At 39.7% G+C, this 19,293-nt stretch overlaps 2 protein-coding genes across 2 annotated transcripts; both read right to left on the reverse strand.

Moving 5' to 3' along the window:
• Positions 1-5,866: 5,866 nt before the first annotated feature.
• Positions 5,867-8,718, reverse strand: dusp2 (dual specificity phosphatase 2). The gene is made up of 4 exons (XM_074670281.1): positions 8,090-8,718; positions 7,549-7,664; positions 7,236-7,455; positions 5,867-6,770 (listed from the first exon to the last, which is right to left on the reverse strand). The coding sequence occupies exons 1-4, from the start codon at positions 8,475-8,477 to the stop codon at positions 6,553-6,555; spliced, it is 942 nt and encodes a 313-aa protein (XP_074526382.1). The 5' UTR covers positions 8,478-8,718; the 3' UTR covers positions 5,867-6,552.
• A 6,162-nt stretch (positions 8,719-14,880) lies between these two features.
• Positions 14,881-18,536, reverse strand: izumo1 (izumo sperm-oocyte fusion 1). The gene is made up of 8 exons (XM_074669695.1): positions 18,335-18,536; positions 17,855-17,929; positions 17,580-17,663; positions 17,429-17,449; positions 17,213-17,302; positions 16,806-16,933; positions 16,436-16,586; positions 14,881-15,053 (listed from the first exon to the last, which is right to left on the reverse strand). The coding sequence occupies exons 1-8, from the start codon at positions 18,534-18,536 to the stop codon at positions 14,881-14,883; spliced, it is 924 nt and encodes a 307-aa protein (XP_074525796.1).
• Between the last annotated feature and the right edge of the window lie 757 nt (positions 18,537-19,293).

Raw genomic sequence — 19,293 nt, forward strand, 5'->3', positions numbered from 1 at the left:
AGTGTCGTGTGACAATCACAATATGCTTGGCGGAGGTCTGCGCTCTCTGAGTGCTTTTCAAGCTGTTTCTGGTATTACATGGCTCATTTGAAGTGGATAAATCACCATCATCATAATCATTGCCAATATCATCATCATCATCATCATCATCATCATCATCATCATCACATCATCATCATCATCATCATCATCATCACATCATCATCATCATCATCATCATCATCATCATCATCAACATCAACAACAACAACAACAGCAGCAGCAGCAACTGCGACAGCATAACTTAATGTTTGTAATCTTGAAAGCCAGTGTTATCTGTATGGCTCCCAATCATTTTTTTCCCTACACCAGTGCCTATGTGACCTCTCACATCTTAGGGCATTTAGAGCCAAAACTGTTAAACTCTCATGTGCACCAACACCCAGGTTTTAGCCATAAATATTTCTGTTGATTCTCTTAGTTATCTATTTGACTAAGGTGTTTGCAGTACTCTTTGAAAGCCTCAGTAACAAATCTCATTGGTGTTATTGAAACAGAGCTGCCAGTGTTTGACCGAGTCTTCACAATACAAACTTCTGAGGCAGGTGAATAAAGAGCTGACTTTAAGCTTTAGGACATAACTTTAATTTTTATGATGCACAAATTTTTGGAAACTTCAACAAAGCAAGAGTCTCATTTTCGGGAGCTACCACCTTACAGTGTTAAATTAGTTATGCATAAAACCGTAGGTGGCCTCTAAATGAATATTTTATATAAATAATACATTTCTCAGGTTACAGATTTTGCATATAAAAGCTTTTGCTGCACAGAAACTATTAATTATAACAGTTAGATAAAAAGTTGCCGTGAAAAGCAGCATATCCTTGTGAGTCGAATTATACAGTCTGATCATGCTCACAGCTGCCTGCACTTTGTTACCTTCCACCTCGACAGGGTGCAGGGCAGGACTACGAGGCACTTGCTTTCTGTGCTCATGCATTTCCATCATCACTTGACTCCTATTTAAATCCCCCAGCATTATGCGCCCTGCAACACTTCCTCCCCAAAGATGTAAACACAATTCACATGATCTCTCATTGTACCTGAGATCAAGTGTTGGTTGCTCAATTATTGAGTAAAAACCTACGTCGGCTGACTGTTTTAAGAGACATGAATTAAAAGGCAGAGTATATGTATGTATGTAGGAGGCCTGTGTGAAACAAACAGCACATATTGTACAGCCTCCACACGCACACACGCACAATCTTATGAATGGTGAGTGCGTGAGTGTGTGTGACAGGTAGGTGGACCTGTTTGCCTGTTCTGTTGTACATCTCCCCCACACACCTCTGCTTTAATGAGAGAAGCCCAGTAAGCCACCCATGGAATTACAATCCTCTGTGATTGTGTGACCTGAAGCCACAGCCAATAATGGTTGTACATTTTTCGCTCCACGCTACACATTCTAAATATAAAGGCAGAGTGAATAAAGCTTTTAGTGGGAGCGTGCACTCCAATCAAGTGTCTCTGTTTCCATGGGTGAACCATGCTTAGTAACACACTGGAAATGCATTCTGGGGGAGAGGGGTGTGTCACTGATGTCAAGGTTGCAGAGACTGAGAAGCAAACAGCGTTCAGTGCAAGGTACATCACTTCTGAAGTGCTTGTTGTGTAAGAGAATGTATTGTACAAACCAGCACACAAACAAACAAACCTAACACAGATACACACCAGCCTAGAGGAAATCCTGCCGTCATGCATCACGCACTGTGGATCAGTAACTCTTTGCTCCACACCCAGGCTGGAAAAAGTTTGCTGCACCTGATTCAGGTAAAAGGCACCTACTCTTTCAGAAACTTAACATGCTTTGTAAAAGTTTTATTAACGTCTCTCACTGTTGTAAGATCGACAAAAACAAAGAAGTGGAGATAAATAGTCTCAAATGAATTAAGCATTACTGCAGGTCAGCATACTGCAGGGCTGTGGAGGGAGTCTGTGCACATTATGGGTCAGGTCCAAATCAATTACAGTACAGCACCTGCCCTTTGGAGGCCTCCATTTTCAACTTTTTCCTGAGTTATTGGAGTTGGTCTGCCTCCTGCGTTCTGTGTGTGTGTGGCTGTTTCTACCTTTGTGAGGACCACTGACCAACTGACAGATTTGAAGTGAGGAAGTTGTGGCTCATAGAGGTCTGAAGCTTGGTTTTCAATTAAAACTGGAGTCATGTTTGAATTAAATTGGGGTTATAAGCTCAGCTGGAGCCTTTCTTTGTTGGAAAGATGTAAGTGTTTGTCACAGGTTGCGTTTGAATGTGAGAAGGATATCAACAGAACAGTGATTTTCTTTCCTCAGGTTGATCATTTGAATGTTTGTAAAGCTTTGAAGAGGTAGTTATGCATATATTTAGATGAAAAGAAAAGTGTATGTGTCTGAGTGAGTCTGCAATCTGCCAATAATTACAAGGAGCTCCCCTCAGTGCTTATACAGTCATTTTCCGGACTTCTTTTTTTTTTACTTATTACTACTGCAGCATCTGCACCTGCAGACTTCTTCTTATGTTCATCATGTTACATCAAATATAACTCTCCTGCTGACATTATAACACACTTCTCATGTCATCTCATAACACTTTTCTCCACCTGGGATTTCTTGATTGAGTGACACCATCTTCAGGTGTGAATACCAACACTATAAATAAGCACAGCCACAAGAAGTGTGTGATCCCCTTGATCTTTTTCTCTTTTCACACCTGCAGCACAGGCACACCCACACAAACACACACTGTGTGTCTATGAGTTTCCTCAGCCTAATGTAATATGATTGATCCTGACACTAGTTTAATCTGGCTGCAGAGTGTGAGTAACGGTGAGTCTGTTTCCATTAAGGAGCCAGACAAGTGAGAAGGCAGTGAGTACAACAAGTGAGATGAGGGAGACATTCAAATGAAGGTGAGCTGGAACAGTCTGCTTCCGGAGATAATAAATGACCAAGTGAAATGACACCAGAATTCATTTAGATGTGTAAATAGCACTGATAGAAAGCGTGTGTGTCTGTGTTATCAGGGTAATGGAAATGCTGCCACAGTGAGCAGATAGTCTGCTGGCGTCATCTGCTGGAGAAGTCTGGATTATCTTTGAGGTTAGGTTGTTTGAAAGATTGACACCAGGGGGCACTGTCTTACCACAAAACAGTGATGACTGCTTTTTCACACACTTCACTGGTGACAATGCAGGTGTGAAGAGGGCTGATTTAGCTTTTGAAACAACCTGCAGTGAAAGCAGACATTTATTTACAGCCTTTTGGTCATGAAAATATTACTGTAAAACCTTTAAATGAACTGAATTAAGGGCCAAAGTCCAGCATAAAAATATTCTTGAAGAGGTGCATGAAGTCCAACTTAACTCCTAATTGACAAAAGGGAAAATTCTAATTCAGGACAAAAATATGCAGGGGACCAACAATACAAGAAATATGTACAGTATGTTTGAGAGGAGGTGACCTTTAATGGAAAATTATAGCTACATCATTTACCCAAAACAAATACAGGCCCTTTCCTTTTCAAACATACTATGACTAATGTTCTTTCTGTCTGTTTTCCAAATGAGCCCTGACACTTGAAACCCAGTTTTTTCTTGCAGCCTGTTCTCTTGAAATGTTCCTGTAACATGTCTTAAAAACTGCAAGTTGCTGAACTCTCTGTGCAGTGATGTAACGTCCTTAAAACGTGAAAACAACGAGAGCGTTTGTCCAACAAGGGGACTTTTTCTGCCCTATAAAAATCTTCCTCTGAATCAGCAGCTAGAGTTACTGGCTGGTCTGTTGATGAGACATATTGGACTCACATGCTACTGAAATTGGCTCTTGCACATGATATGCTGATGGCTAATGTGAGTCAATACTGACGTCAACAGTGAAAAGAATAGATACGTAAATAGATAAGTTAATTTGTGTCTTTTCTCTTGTCTAGGTCTATTTCCATATATAAATATACACATTGTGTGTCTGCAGTAGGGTCAGTATGACTATATATGAGTTTATACTTGTGCAGTTTACCATAATTTGTGTGAATATATAAATGTAATAATAATAAATTATATAAAATAAAATAAATAAAAATAAAAATAATAAACAAACAAACCTGTTTTTTTTCTTTGCCCCCAATCCTTTGTTTTAAAAACTCAACTACCCATTTGTCATCTTTAAATGGCAATTCTAATATTGCTATTTTATTAATTTTTGTTTTCCTGCTTTAAAGTTTGATAACAACTTTCAGTTTTCATTAAAAACGTGATGAAAATCTCTGAAACAAAAGCCAAAGAAGTGTAAAATAAAGAGAAAGTTTGCCTTTTTTTATTTAAAGAAGTTAACACATGACAGTTTTTTTCACCCATGTACAGTTTACTCAGTCAAACTGTTTTAGAAACAAAACCATTTCCTCCCTTGAATGGAAATCCTCACAGTTCACAGAAATCTGATGTGTGGTTTAAAAGAGTATCAGGGTATCTATTTCAGGGGGTAACAAGCGTCAAAGGTCGGAAACTCCTGGTTTAATCTTCAGTGATGCATCTGAATGTTTGCGTACTTTGCCTTAAATTAAATACTGAACTTTGTGTGTAAAGATGGTTTTCTTAGATACTCAAAATAAACAGTATCTTTACACAAACATAACCTTTCTCACTCATAATGTGCACATATCTTCAGATGTACATATTATTATTCCCAAATGAAAGCTATAAATAGCAGCTGACAGCCACAGCTTCAAACCTCAACTTCAAATGCTGTCAACCTGATGTCACTCTGAAAGTCCAAATGAGCTCTAAGCAGAACTAAAGTTCTTTTTCTGGGTTTCACGTGAAGTCTCAATCAAAGCTGGAAAACTCTGAGGAGGGTTTCTGTGCCCTGAGCATGCATGTGTGTGTGTGTGTGTGTGTCAAAACAAATGAGAACGGAAGGAGGGGAAAGAGTTGAGCGTAACAGTCACACCTGTTACACATGTTTAGGGAATGGACACATTCAAATGAGAGGAAGTGGATTATTTCAGCCATGACCAACAGAAGTGTGTGGGCAGTGTCATTTGCATGGGGGTTGAGGAGGAAGTTGGTATTTAATGCAGTAAAAGTTCTCTGACATCTCTTCCTTTTTTGATGAAGTTGATTGTTTTTTTTTAATGTCCATCAAATATGTGTTTTTTTTTTAACAGCTCAGAATAGCAGGCCGTGGGTTGAGTGGAAACTCATAGAACAGAGACCTTTAACCACAAGGAAGTAAGATATGAGAGCTGTGTCATGTGACCTTTTGAGCATTTGATGACAAGATGTTGACTTGCTTAAATGTCAATCAGTGTAGATGTAATATAAGTCATGCTGAAGTCTGATAAGAACGATGGAAGTGAGTAATAGGAATCGGTGTTTAATGTAGTTGAGAGTTATTTCTCTGTCCCCATCAGATCATAGTTTCATCAACATGTTTTGATCAGTTATGTGGACTTTCCCAAACTTCCTGATTACACTGTCACTATGATTTCTGGTTCTGCTCCAAAGTTTTTCTCACTAATTAAGCTAGTGGAAGTATGTGGAAGTGGAAAGTATGTTAAGGTCAAAATACTACATAGTGTAAAAACCCATTCTCTGTGGATAATCCAACTAAACTCTCAGCAACACCCAGATCAAAAACCTTCTGATTAGGTAAGAGTGGAACAAACTAATTCAGCGAGGTCAGAGCCATTTTCACGTTTTTTTTGTTTGTTTTTTTCCTTTGGCAGAAAAACTGAAACAGACACTGCACTGTTTCTGTCTGGAGAGACAGCGTTGGTGTGATCTCTGATTGTATTTGAGTGAGATGTGTCACAGTGGGTGTAAAGTAAAGTCACCACAGAGTACACTCAGGGTGTTCCCAAGCATGTTTTTATTTCAGTGGAAAAAACAGCAGGAATCAGCCAAACCATTGGTATAAAGTGCAGTAACAGACAGTGGTCGTGTTCAAACTGTCATGAAGAAATAAATAAAAAATATAAACTCTATTTACATTATAAAAACCAGCTTCTTACAGTTTGAGTGTACATTCTGTCTCAGGATACAGAGTGATGAAACTGACTGTATTTAGTGCATTTATATAAACTGTCCAGGATTGCTTTAGAAGTTCTCACAGTGTTGTCTCACAACATGTCACAGGGGTTTGATCTCTGTAGGAATGAATCTCAGTCTAAAAATACACAGCCCTTGTAAAAGATCAGGCACATACGTAACACAAATAATGCACAAACAAAACCTGACATGCAGGTGTGATTCCCCTCAAGTGTCAGACGTCAGGGAAATTATGTCATAGCTGCTCCACCCTACTGGCTCAGGATCATAATAGTTTGTAATGTGGTTCTCAACAAAAGAGTTTGTAATGCCTTCTGTTTACTGCATCTCATTTGTGGCTCGACATCCACCGGCTGTATGATGCCAGCAGCACAAATAGCTTTGTAAATGTATACACTGAGAGTACAAACAGTTCATGAGTCCTGATAATCCTCAGAGTCCAGCACAATTAACTAAAAAGTACAGTCATGTTGGGCTCTTTCTTCTTCCTTCATCCCTGGCAGAGCACGTCAGTCTCAAACTGCAGCAGCTGTCCCATGAAGGCCAGGTTAGGGGAGATGACCTGACGCCGCTGCTTCACAAAATCGAAGGCTTCGTCTAGTCTGACCCGCTGCGTGTGCATGAGGTAGGCCAGGCAGATGGTAGCCGAGCGGGAGATACCTGCCTGACAGTGTACCAGCACCCGACCTCCATTCTGCTTCACTGAGTCTGCAGGAACGAAACAGAGAGAGATCAGTGTTAATGTGCTTTCTTTTCACACCATTACCTCTCTGAAAATGTTACCAAGCAGAAAAACAGACAAGATTTAAACTGGAGCATTCTCAGAGAAAGGAAATGCAGTTGTCATATGTCAAAGAACTTAACTTTGCAAAGAAGGGGGTCACAAGGTACAAAAAAAGAGGTAATGTTGATAAATATCTTTCTCCTTTGCAGCTTGTGCAGCATAATCCTGCTGTTGTGTAATCAAACAAGAGAACTCTTGGTCCATAAGTCTAGCCTACAAAAGGATTATGGTTTACAAGCTGCTTAGAGACATTTTTCAGATATTTAGTTTCAACAAAAGTGTAAATATATAGCTCACTCAACAACTCACAGTGTTTGGTTTGTGAGTCAGCTTTAAAGAGGTTACAGTGAAAAGATGGAGGGTGGTAGAAGTTCACAGGAGAAACTGACCGATGAAAGAAATAGCTGTAGAGAAGCAGGCTCTAATGTCAGCAGCCAGACTGTCCTCCACTGTGAGCCGCAGGTACTCAAACTCCCCCTCGTAGAAATTAGGGCATGTGGAGGACACGTTGAGCACAGCTGTGATGCCCGCTGCTGTGAGGGTCTCCCTGCGTGACGAGTGGATGGCACTACCCAGAAAAAGGAAGGGCAGCAGCTCCACTGGACCATCCTGTCAAGCAAAATAAATGAGTAAGTCTGTTTAGGAGCAGGAGTATTCATTTTGTAATATGTTTGCCCACAAACAGCTTTTATTTGATCTTACTTGATCATAGGCTGGCGTCCTCCGTCCTGTCACTGTTGGCTCTGGTTCCACTTTAGAGACGCTGGCAGAGCTGTAACAGAGCTCTGGGTAGGCCTCAGAAAATCCTGCAAATCCACCTAAATGGAGGTCAACAGTATTAGCTGAGCCCAAATCTTTCAGAGAAATGCTTTTTTAAAATGTGTAGAGTGAAAACAAATAATGATGTGGGAAACATGAAAATGGGGCTTGCTAAAAATCTCTGTATTTGTGTGTTTTCATCCTTAATGCTTGATTATAGAAATATTTTCACTGATAAACAAAAATGATTTCACTTTAATTCCCAAAACGTTAAGAATAAACAGGAAATAATGGTATTAGTTCAACATGCTAAAAGTTAGATTTTGTAATTAAGCGTTATTCACATTAATTTTTTTATAGCCTTTTTTGTGTACATACATTTAACATAACTACAATGTTTTGTTAACTACAATTAAGTCGGTTTTATTCCTATTAATTCTAACGTCTGCTTTAAATGCTATTAACATAAACATTGTTGTATTACCTTGTAGGAAGCAGATTTGCGTGTGTACTTCGTTTTGTAGGGCAGTGAGCAACATCTGGGCCACACTCTCTGCCTTTAGCTCGGACATCGAGGGGCTGCTTTCATCCACCACCACCACCGGGGAAAACTCTCCTCTCTGTAGCCGGCCCACGAGCGACTTATCCGGAATGAGCCACTCCAGAGCCACCACGGAGCTTTTGGATCTTCGGCGCAGCATTGAGTTCCAGTTGACATTTCGGGACTCGCAAACATGAGCCCAAGAGAAGTCGAGGAAAGGTCTGCAGTCCAGTACTACACACCCGGCAGAGGTGTACTGGTCCCGGGGGGTCCTGAGGATGTGGACCAGTTCATTGCCAGTAATGTCCAGAGGCGCACTGCCCGAAGCCATATTTGAATTTAAAAAAATATTAACAATAATCGAGACGTAAAAGCACTACTTTTTTAGTTTTGAGAAACAAAAAAGGTTAGATTTTAAAACTTTATCCGGTTTAGTGTACTCTTATGAAGACTTCAACTGCTGTGGCTGATTAATGGATAAATTGTAGAAAATAAAACTAAGCAGAGAGTACTTGTTGAACCCTCCGTGAGCTCTGTTAAAATCAGCTGTTGATTGAGAGTTTCTCTGTTCATTGATAACAGCTGCAGGAGGGGCGGGGTTAACCCAGCCCCGCCCTGTTTTCCAAAGAAGGAATAACGTCAGACACGGAAGACCTTATTTGGCCGGGCCGACACTCCTCATATGGACACTGACGTCAAACCTGATTTTCCTACCGCGCACGTGGTCGTTTGGGGTTATCCCGTGTTTTTGTGTTGAATGACGTTATGCTTAGAGTTAAAACCAAAGCGTCCCTCCACAGCAGCCTCCAGAGGAGAGGATGAGAGCTCAGTTTGGTTATTTGGGTTAGATTAAATCTGTTTCTGCACTGCATTCTGTTCTCTGGGCCCATGCAGCTCATGGATTAAAGTGACTCTACCCTCTTTGCTCTCCACTTGCCTCTGACCTTGGGGGTAAAGTAAAAGTTGCACAAATAAAATGTTACAAGACTTGGAGTGGTTTGTTTTTGGCATTATGGGAAATCAAGAACTTCTGTATCTTTTCTTTTTACGATATTATTGCTTCTTACACTACATTAAAATAGGTAAATAGATAAATAAATAGAATAGAACTTTGTCATTGCAACAAGTGCAATGAAATTGACATATTTATCAAGTGTAATTAATGTGTGGCTCTATGGGCTGCCATGCTCAAGCTGTGCGCAGTTTGGCCACTGTGGTACACACACACACACACACACACACACACACACACACACACACACACACACACACACACACAAACTTATTCAGACACTTATTCACACACAACGCAAAGAGAGAATGAAAGACAGGGTGATAGAGTCGACTAGACTGCGAAGAAAAACACACTCACACTCTCGACTGCCTCAATTACCGAGCAGAAAAGAACCACCTGATATATGATTTAATATATACATGATGTGTTATGAATGAACACATAACATTTTTTAGGTGTTTAACTCTTGATTAAAAATGACAGTAAAGGTTTTTAGGAAGCTCTTTTAAAAAATACATCAAACTTGCAGTATCCATGGAGGATCCCAGGCAGTTTAGCGCTTTTGTGAAGAAACTGAGTAGAAAACTAGTATGGGAGCTCAGCTATACACCACTATAGGCGGGGTCAATGTGACCACATAATTTAGGTAATCTTAAGAAAGGTCAACCCAAACATTAGTGTCAGTGCAAGCGTATGCTGCATTTAGATTTTTGTCAGAGCTTAACTTCGCAGAAAGGAAGCCACACTGTTATTATTTGTCCACAAGAAAAACCTGAAAGTTCCTTTACCACCTTATATAACCAGACTTTTCCTTTGATTATTATCAAGAGAGAAATACATTTTTGTTTCAATTAAAAGTTATTTTTATTTTCAACTTACATAAATTAGGCCAAAATACAAGCCAGTCTATTTCATTTTGATATCAAAGACCTCTCTTCCTCCCAACATACTGCACACGCTCTGCCCTATTTCACACAGGAAAACATATTTCATGTGCTGTGAGTGGGAGCTTCTAAATCACAAGGTGTAATCTGACGTTTTTTTGTCTGCATATCCTCATAACCCACATTCAAATCACTCAGCCTGCCCACAATCTCTCCCACTCAAACCTCTGACTCCACTTTCCTCTTGTTCCCACTTCCCTTCTCCCACTCCCCTCACCACTGCCTGCTGGTTCCAAGGCTGCACTCCCACTTGGTCATGCTCTCTCCCTGCTGAGGCTGCAAATTCAGTGTGTACACACACACACACACACACACACACACACACACACACACACACACACACACACACACACACACACACACACACACACACACACACACACACACACACACACACACACACACAAGGGTGCACAGTTAATCATGGCTGTCATGAAGCGGCTGAGAATGCATTTGATGTAGCTTCAACCTGCACTTTGGGCCTCAGGACACACATACACACGCGCACACACTGTGTGAACCCACAGTGATGAGATGACGTGATAATTTGTTTTTTAACATTCGCCCCCAATTCAGTAACCAGACAGGAAACAACATTGCACATACATCCTGTCACCCTCCATGCACGCCTCAACAGCCACATTCACAAACACACACACCCTTGTACTGTATCATTACTCCTCTTCTTTCATTTGTCAGAGCTCATTGCTTAAACGTACTATGCAACTTACTATTCTATGACACGTTTCTCAGAAATTACCCAAAACCTGAGTGATGATAAAATGTTTCATGAGTAACATCTGATTTCTTTGTTCCTGGGTGACTCAAACACATTTATTTACTTTCATTTTCATTGGATCAAAATGTTTCACCATATTTCCCGAGTTGGGAAATCAGTGTTACCTTTCCGGCAAACAGCCAGCTGAAAATAAAACTCACAAGTCATAACACTGAGACAGGCTTAAATTTGCTGTTGGTCATAATATTGACTTGATGCCAATGCAGGAAAGATTTCCTGTTCTGCCATGTCATTGTGTTTACAGTCATTTTTCTCCATTCAAACCAAATCAAATGTCTGGTATCTGGATGTCATTACCATTTTTTCACCCTTTTTGCTAAAACAGCTGCCAAAAAGATACTTAATATCCAAGGTTCGGAGGTAATTCTAGCCATTTTAAACAAAAAACAATTGAACAAACCGACAGTATATTTGCAAGGATTTGGATATTCAAACTACCTAAATTTTCTACTTTTTTGACAATAGTTATATATAATAGGCAGCTGGATACTAATGATAACTGTTGTTGGATAGTATTGTTGTTGGCTGATGTGTTATTAAAGAAAAGTTATCAGCTTAGTATTTGTAACAGGTTAACATTATGCTAGCAAGAAATTATAGTCTTTGCTGTTGCTGAATCTATACCAACACATTATTAGAGTTAATTAAATACTTAGCTAATGTCAGCCACTGTGTGATTATAGCTAGCCATTTACTTAACATAATGCTAGAAAGAAATTGTAGCTTTTCCTAGCCATTGTTAAGTCCTTGCAAGTACATGATTAGATTAATTTTAAATATGCTACGAGGATGTTCTGTTGTAAATGAATCGCATCGCCACTTAAGAAGAAGAAGAAGAAGCTTCTTGCCCAGAGTCTCACATACTGCTGTAAAAATTGGACTTTTAACCAGGCGTTTATTTGGTTTGGAACTAATTTTCTTTTTAGTAGATACAATGCAACAAGGTAAGGTATTTATCAGTACAGTTACGCAGCTGATGGTGTTAGAAACATGACAACAAACAAACGTTGTGAGTTTGTACCATACGTCAGTAGCCGGCTTCATGTAGCGCTACTAGCTGCCTGGTGTTACGAGATATCTTTAGGCTAACGTGACAACGAGCTAACTGTCAGTTTGTACTGTAGTTTGGTACCCATTCATATGTAGCCCTACTGACAGCTTGATGTTGTGAGACGTGTCGGTAGTAATGTTGGTGAATCCTGGTCCTGCCAGCGCTCATCCACCAAGCAGAGCTAACGTAACCTCACTCTTCATTTTATTGATAGACTCTCAGGTTTGAACAGATCACCGCAGAATAATTGCTGCATGTGGGTTGGAATGAACATTATCACAAACAGTTTAACCCTTTTAGCCTTTAGCTCGGGCTGTATCACTCGCCTGTTTAGTTTTCCTCTGCTCTTCTGTCCTTTTTCTGTCTGACATTTAAGCTCCAGTGTCCACCATCACGACAAAATTAATCACAGAAATCCTTTTCAGCAGAGAAAAAAATTAACAGATCTTGCTTCTGACTACTTAGCTTCATTAGCCGGCGTGGTGTTGTCATAGAGACTTGGACGTGCCGTAAATCAATCCAGTCTTGCTCAACCTGATGTGGAAGCTCTTCTTCGTAGCTTCGTAGCAGTTCGAAACAACCCATACTGGTGCTAATAATCTCATTTTAAAGTGGGTTACAATTGGGCATGTATCTAGAAAGGAGACTTTTTCAAGATCACTTTCAAACTCTTTACAGCCCCTTTAATACTTTGAAAAAAGAAAAAAAAAAAGACGTAATCTCGCTCAGCTCAGCGTGATTGCCACAACCTGCTCCTCCTGGTGACTGGCTGCAGTATAGGTCAAAACGGTTTCCCTATTCATTCCAGACAGGCTGCAGTCAAACTTTAAAAGACAAATACACATCATAGAAATGTTTCTCACATTCGTATGCTACGGTAATGTGAAGATATTATAAGGCTGTATTGTGTTCAAGTCCTTTTTTTCTGATTTTTTTTTTCATTTTCTTTGAAAGGCTTCTTTTTCGTTAGTTAATAGATATTAAAACTGAGTTTTAAATCACTTTTAAACAATGATTGACAGTCATTGCGTTTTTTTTCAGGAATAGTAAGATTCATCAATGGGGAGAGCCAAGAAGAGATCAGACTTCAACAAGAAAAGTCTCTCTCTACTGCACAGACTCCGGCTACACAATGGCTTCAGAACCGTTCATTGGGAAAGAGCGGAGCGACGCTGTCTACTCTATATACAGACTATGGTCAGCACCTATGTAATGAAAAGCTTTTACCTTTAACTGTTGTCAAACACAGAATTTCCACCTTTGATAGAAAACAACCAAAAGTAATTTTTAAGGACTTCTTGGCTATTAATTTTTTTTTTTTTTTTAGGTCACTGCCAATGTGAGTTGTAGTCTGACTAAGCTCTTGTGATACATTTTGTCACCTCATGGTTTGGGATACTTTTAATAGATTAAAATAGTCACAAAACCGTGAACATATGAGTACAGCATCATTATGACATTAAAGCTTCCCACTATGAGTATCTTGTGTGACAAATAGTGAATGGTCAATTGAAAAAAAAACACCAGGGATAAAAAACAGCACCAAACAGATCATGTCATGTGACCAACTCAGAGAGATGACAAAGAGGATGTGTTGAAGATTGTGTTTGTACAGCTTTTTTTTTTTTAAACAGGAGCAGCTTTTTCCATCAAAACACACAGATGGTGTCCAGCTGGCAGATGCGAAACAGAATTCAAGAGTCTTCTGATTGTACTATTGAACAACACATAGCTGGTGATGTAGAAATGTGTCATCTTTCTCAATAGATATGTAAATAAATAAATAAATGAATAAAAATTGATAAAAAATGATGGTTAAAAAACAGATGAAAAGATCTATGTGCAACCCCCTCTTCTTCCAGATCTGGATTATCAAAGATTAATTGGATGGCTGAGAGCTATTAATCCTTGGAAAACACTGTAATCCCAGCGATTTAGCTCATCCCTGACTCTTCTCACAAATGCCCACGTGACAACGCCACCGCTTCATTGAGGGGGAGCGTGTGCCTGCTGGGGTCAGATCACTGATGTGTTCGGGCGGGCTGGTGTTTAATGTTACGGAAAACTGAGTGGTTTCTGGGGGATTTTTGATTAGTGTGTTTCAGTGGGTGTGTGTGCTGTACGCTCTGGTTTCATACACCACACTTTCTGTTTTCTTTTTTGTTTTGGAGTGGGATGTCACTGTTATATTCACTATGATTCACACAGACAACCCCCTGAGTTTTTGTTAGGATAAATACACAGTAGAAAGTGCTTCATTCAACCACAAACATGTTTTCTCACTTCCATTTCACTACTGGACATGAATGTGCACTTTATTAGGGAAAGTTTATTGCACAGCTGAAAGACACGTTCTAACCTTACGCAGATGAAATCATTCCAATGTCTTTTATTAAACCCTCGAGCATCATTATGCAATGTTCTTGCATTTCTTTTCCTCAATCCTCTTTCTTCATTGCCTTCCCATGACTCTCCTCCGCCTTATCATCAGTCTGGGGGTCACAAACACAGCAACAACTCATTCGGGTCATATGATAATACATAAACAAATAACAAAAAGAAGTACCTGCATTTGACCATAACAATATATATTTGAGTTAACACCTGTTGATTGTTGTGCTCAAGTAACTGACATCTTTTTCTTTTGGAAGTGACATACTTGTTAAGTAAACTGCTGACAGAGGTAGTCAGTTAAATTGTAAACAATGAGTCTATTTTAAATCTATTTGCAGCTTCATGTGACATAAACCTAAGCCTCACACATATGACTCAGTCTTCAAACTGTGACTCCACAACCACTTCCTCATCTTGCCTCATTTGGTCTGTCATCCCCTCTGACTGTTCTATGTTAGCCTTTTACTCCTCCACCTTTCCTCTTACCCCCCTCATTCTCTCTGTTTGTACCCTTCACCCACTAATGGTCTCTCACCCCAGGACGACTGTGAGGCCTACGCTCGCTGCTAGGCTCAGAGCCGTAACCATAGCAATGGCAAACACCAGCGGGTCACTTGTAGGTAGAAAAGGTGAGTGGTTGTCTCCATGAGGTAGAGTGGGCAAAGTGATGACAGGTCGATGGGTCTGGCCAGCCAACGGGGTAACTGGAAAAAGAGAGGATGAAATATCCACTACATCTCTAGTTATACAATACTAATATTTGTAATGATGGAAATATACTAGCAAGTCCAAATACCTTTGAACTTAAACTAGACTGACTGTGCTGGGGTTTTGAAGGTAATTTTATTAAAAGAATATTAGTCTTTAAACACACAGGAAGAACCCTGAAGATTCAAAAAAGAAACAACAAACAAAAAACCACCACCAAATAATGCAACAAGGCAACTAGACTGCCGAGAGTTGGTCAAAACGTTTTGCCTCTCTTCCAAGAAGTTACATTGGTTCCAGATCAGAAGAGGTTCTTGGACTTTGTACAGAATACCAATAACACTTGAACTCAGTATGACTTTTGATGAAATCCAAGTTATAAAAGACAAACAGAAAGTTGAACTGAAGCAGTGATAAATCATGTGAAGACAGATGGCATGTATCCACCTCCTCCTACTGCACAAAAGTTAAGCAACAATGCCCCCCGTGAGGTTGATGACGTCTTTAGTCACCATAATCTGTGAAGTAAAGCTCAGCTCTTGGGGCTGTGACATTGAAATCCCACATTTTCACCAACCAAAACACATTAAATTATAATGAAATAGCAGAGATCCCTTGAGGAATCGCTGCCATTTCAATATAAGTTAAAAAAATCAACTCTTGCATAATTTGGGAGCTGACAGTGTGAGCTACAGCATGTAGTATTTAATCTAATAACCAGACACACAGTTAAAAAAAAATGCCAATCAGAGCATCCCATCCTTATTTTATCATGAAATAACCAATTCAGGCCAAGCTCAGAGAGGTTCATACATATTTGAGAAAAAATAGCTGCGACACTAACTACATTAGCTAAATGACCTTCACCAGGGACCTCTAAATCTTTTGGCCTCACTTTTGGGGACCAATCTGTTGGCATCTATTGGTTCACTGTATAAAATTAAGCTGTATCAACACGCACACTGATTTAAACAGAGAAAATACAAAAGCAGACACTCGAGAGACACATTAAGAGTAAGGCTGTATGTGGCGATGGATTTTCTTTACAGTAACCCAAGTTTACAATAAACTCTAGGCAAATTCCTCTATGGCATTGTGAAGACTGTTTCAGAGCCCTCATAGACTTGAGGTTTTGACAGTGGGACACACACCAAGTTTGTGAGTACTGAGACTGGGATTGTTCCTTCCTGTCTTGAAGTCTCCCCCATAGTGTTAATTAACTTAACTCCCCTATCCCACATCATCCCTTCACCTGATTTGAGTGTTTCATGCCTTATTTGGAAACATAAAAAAACAAGTCCCTCTTCCACACAGTGTCCCCCTGCCTGGCTAACTTATCTAACTTTTTTAAGATGATGGTGAAAAATCCCCACTGTACCAGTAACCAGGAAAGTGACTCTGTAAAAGATGGTTCCATCTCGGCCTTGCAGAGAGCAGCGATATGTTCCTTGTTCATTCACATGTAGCTGATTTAAGATCACAGTTGAGTCTTCTGTGACCACCAACGTGCTGAAGTCACTCTCAGTCAGCTGCAAACACAGATTTAGACAGAGAAGTTTGTATTGTAGTGGGTGTAGAAGCTGCCAGACAGTAAAAGTGCTGAGAATGTAAAGCTAAATAAAGGATATATATTCACAGAAATCAGGAAGTGCATGAAGTGGGTTCAGATTGGAAAGTATCATGAGCTACTACTTAATGTTTCTCTTCCTAATTTTCACTCAAGAAGGAACCAGTGATGTCAGAGGGACCTTGTTAGTTCCCAGCAGATGAGGAACCCATGAGTAGTGGTACTCTGGCCTTTCCAGCAGAAGACGATGCCATGGCAGGAAACAGTTCAGTACAGCCTGGCCTCCTTCCTCTGCCTGCACTGGATATTCTAGGGACAGAAGAGGAGAAGAGAGAGACAGAGATGCTTCATTCATTCACATGAGGATTACTTGAATAATCTTTTTCATTAGCCTTGCACATGGACGAGCAGGAGCACTGCCTCGCTTGGAACACATTTACACACTCGTGACAGCATGTGTCCATGTACAGCATGTGCTATCTGTGTAGTGATGAACTCCCACTAAAAATGAGTGGGTACAGCCAGGCCTCATCCACCCACTCCCCAACATGCACACTCATACACACAAACAAGACAATGAAAACATACCCCCGCAATCCTGCTGGCCAGAGGGAGAAGGACAAATGTATAACTTGTAGCGGCAAGAAAAGCAATCCATTACTCTTCGTCTTAATAGCCCTGAAAACAACACAACACTCACACACATGCAAGTACACGTGCTCAGCAAACATGTTCTTATTAAATACATTCAGTGGATCAACAAGGATTTAATGCAGAGAAAAGAACCGGACAGATCAAACTTACCACACTTGTTAGGGCATAATCCTGAGGGAGAGACAAACAAATGATGTGAAACAAATGCATCTTACTAATGCAACTTGTACAGAGCCATGACTTATACAAAGTGCCCTGCCTCATACTGTGCAGAGAATTCACTGCTATGTATATCTGTTACCATCACGGATGAATGTGTCTAAGTGTTTCTCCAAGATCCTCCTGCCTTTTTCCATGATCATGATGGCTTCAAAAGTCACAGATTCTTAAAAGAGAACAAGACTAGACTTAAAATGTAATGTACATGAACTTTTAACAAAGCGTCAATAAGGATATGCTCTACGATGATATGAGAGGACAATTACTGCACTATTATTTTTATATAATCCTAAATTTTGTGTATTTGTTTGTAATAAGTTGTTATGATCGATGCGTTTTTGCTTTTATGTTTCTCACCTGTGTGCTGGGTCTTCAAAAAGTGGTCAAACTCAACCTGGTACTCAGTTCTAGCCCTGTACAGGGTGGTAGCATCTGATGAAGGAAAAGCAGAAAGCACTTACTATATTATTGTTTTATTATATATCATACACTTTCTGCATCCCACTCATACATTCATCCAAAACAAAATAATGGCTGTAGTCTGAAAAAGATCTGAATGCCAGATCACAAAAAATCCATAGCTATTTTGCTATTTTCAACTTTTTACTGTTTTTAAAGGGCTGTTTCCTGGTATTTTTATGTTTTCTGTTAGTGTTGTAAGATGTTAATTTTGAAATGTACTATTTATTGTTAACATCTGTTCTTTTTTTCTGTTTGGTCATTGCGAAAGAAAAATTGTAATGTATATAAGTGACAAGACATGACCAATAAGTCAGCTGACATTAATCATTACACACCATATAGTTGTGCTGTATAGGACTGTGTTAGCATTCTCACCAATGACCCCCTTCCTCTGCCTGCTTGTCTCTCTGTAGGTCACATAGGCATGGTCACAAATCTTTTTCAGCTCTATTTGGTCATCCACACTGGGAGCAGACAAGGCAAAGTCCTCATGAAGGAGCCTGATCTTGCGGTCACACTGCAGACAGGCTTCTGCTGAGCAAACACAGCAGAGTAGGGACACCAATACCAGCAGCATATCTCCTTGGCACCTTCAGGAAGAACACAAAGATGGGTCACTTTATCTCGTTTCATTTTTCAGTCGGTTATTACATGTTCAGAAACAACAGTTGCCGAATATTGTTACTTATACAAACACAATCCTTACTGTAACTACATTTATTATTCCCCCACATTTTGCCCTTGGCTGCTACCAGGAATGAAAGTGTTGTTCCCGACACTCTAGCACTTTTACTGATGTTGGGAAATATGCTGACCTTGTATTTTTGGGACAAGTGCACTGCGTAATTTGTGATAACCCATACTTTAAAGTTGTATAATAAAGGATGATATCTATTTCCAGTCAGTTTGATAAATTAATTTACCACAGTTTCAGAGCCATAGGGGCATCTTTAAGACTACTTTTGTGGCTCAATAAGATACCAGTCTTAACAAAAGTGAAATCAACAAGCTTATCCTTTAGAATATGAAATTCTACTTTGAACAAAGAATTTATTTTACATATAACTTTACTATTTAAGTAAAATACATGTATCACCTCTGGCCAAAGTATATCAGTCATACCTGCCAGTACTATTTTTTTTTTCAACTTTTCCTACTTGAATTTTTCCATTATCTTTGTTTACGTTACTACAGAATTAGTTCTGTGTCTGTTAAAGATAAAAGAGACAGAAGTTACCAACCCATACTGTATCACATCACATTTCCTCATCATGTTAGCGTCCCTGTTCAGCTCGTTGCTGCCATCCAGTGGTGGATAGCATGTCTCAACACAG

The sequence above is a fragment of the Halichoeres trimaculatus genome, unplaced genomic scaffold (genome assembly GCF_033239565.1).
Source record: "Halichoeres trimaculatus isolate MK-OKI-2021-1 unplaced genomic scaffold, fHalTri1.1 fHalTri1_scaffold_5, whole genome shotgun sequence".
Taxonomy (NCBI): domain Eukaryota; kingdom Metazoa; phylum Chordata; class Actinopteri; order Labriformes; family Labridae; genus Halichoeres; species Halichoeres trimaculatus.

Bases quoted from the DNA above. Each gene is read 5' to 3' on its own strand.
- dusp2 (XM_074670281.1), bottom strand. From the start codon at position 8,477: ATGGCTTCGGGCAGTGCGCCTCTGGACATTACTGGCAATGAACTGGTC. The intron at 7,665-8,089 runs GTAATACAACAA...ACCTCCATTTAG, and splicing joins GCAAATCTGCTTCCTACAAG to GTGGATTTGCAGGATTTTCT. The intron at 6,771-7,235 runs GTCAGTTTCTCC...TCGTTCCTGCAG, and splicing joins TACAGCTATTTCTTTCATCG to ACTCAGTGAAGCAGAATGGA.
- izumo1 (XM_074669695.1), bottom strand. From the start codon at position 18,536: ATGCTGCTGGTATTGGTGTCCCTACTCTGCTGTGTTTGCTCAGCAGAA. The intron at 17,664-17,854 runs GTGAGAAACATA...TTCTCTTTTAAG, and splicing joins TTTGAAGACCCAGCACACAG to AATCTGTGACTTTTGAAGCC. The intron at 17,303-17,428 runs GTAAGTTTGATC...TGTTGTTTTCAG, and splicing joins ATTATGCCCTAACAAGTGTG to GGCTATTAAGACGAAGAGTA.